This window comes from Cariama cristata, unplaced genomic scaffold, assembly GCF_000690535.1.
Source record: "Cariama cristata isolate BGI_N322 unplaced genomic scaffold, ASM69053v1 scaffold21173, whole genome shotgun sequence".
Lineage (NCBI taxonomy): Eukaryota > Metazoa > Chordata > Aves > Cariamiformes > Cariamidae > Cariama > Cariama cristata.
Window position 1 is genome coordinate 35,360 of NW_009609310.1, and position 765 is coordinate 36,124.

General features: G+C 63.0%; 1 protein-coding gene across 1 annotated transcript in view; it reads right to left on the bottom strand.

The window, feature by feature from the left end:
• Window positions 1–102, bottom strand: part of LOC104159568 (reprimo-like protein) — a 694-nt gene extending 592 nt beyond the window's left edge. Inside the window, 1 exon segment of the mRNA XM_009697508.1 lies at window positions 3–102. Within this exon segment, the coding sequence (XP_009695810.1) occupies window positions 3–102 (100 nt within the window).
• Window positions 103–765: the final 663 nt, after the last annotated feature.

Consider the following 765-nt stretch of genomic DNA (forward strand, 5'->3'; position numbering starts at 1 on the left):
GCCGGTCCCGTTGCAGCAGGCCATGAGCATCCCCAAGCCCTGGGTCCTGTTGGGGTAAGCTCCCTGCTCTAGGAGAGTCTGGTTGAAAAAGGATTCATTCATGGTCTACACGCAATCCCAAATCTCCGGGGAAGGCACGAGGGAAGTTTGATGTCCCCCTGCCCACCCCTCACATGCCAGGGCTCAGGACCACGGGCCAGCGAGCTCTGAGCCACCTCCTGCCTTTCTTCTCACACCGCCTGGGATGGAGGGGAAACTTCCTCGAGGCTGCGAGCAGGTGGGAAGCCAATTTGTGCAGCCGAGGGATGGCTCGCTCCCAGATCCCTCCTGGCACAGGCAGCGTTAGCACAAGCCCCCAAACGAGCAAAAAGCGAGAGAGAGAAAAGGCGAAGGGGGCACAGGGGAGAGGAAGGCAGCCGAAGATCGCCCCATGCCTCCTGCCCTCCCCGCTGCCCCCCAGCACAGTGCAGCCCGTTCCCCCCAGGGCTCTCCCGCAGGAGGGAGAGCTGATTCCTGCCGGCTGGGAGCTCCACAAATGCAAGTTCCAAGCTAAAGTCTTCACCGTGTTCAAAGAAAAAAACAGCAACTCCACCCCCTTCCAGCCTCCCCCCAGGACCGCCTTCCTCCCCCTCCACACTCACTAATGCTGCCCACCCCTTCCCCACGCGTGTGCACCCCCTCTCTGCCCTGCCACGGGTGTCCGCACCCACCCCTGTGCCACCCCCAGGTGGGGGCTGACCCCTAAGGCCCTGCGGAGGAGCACCT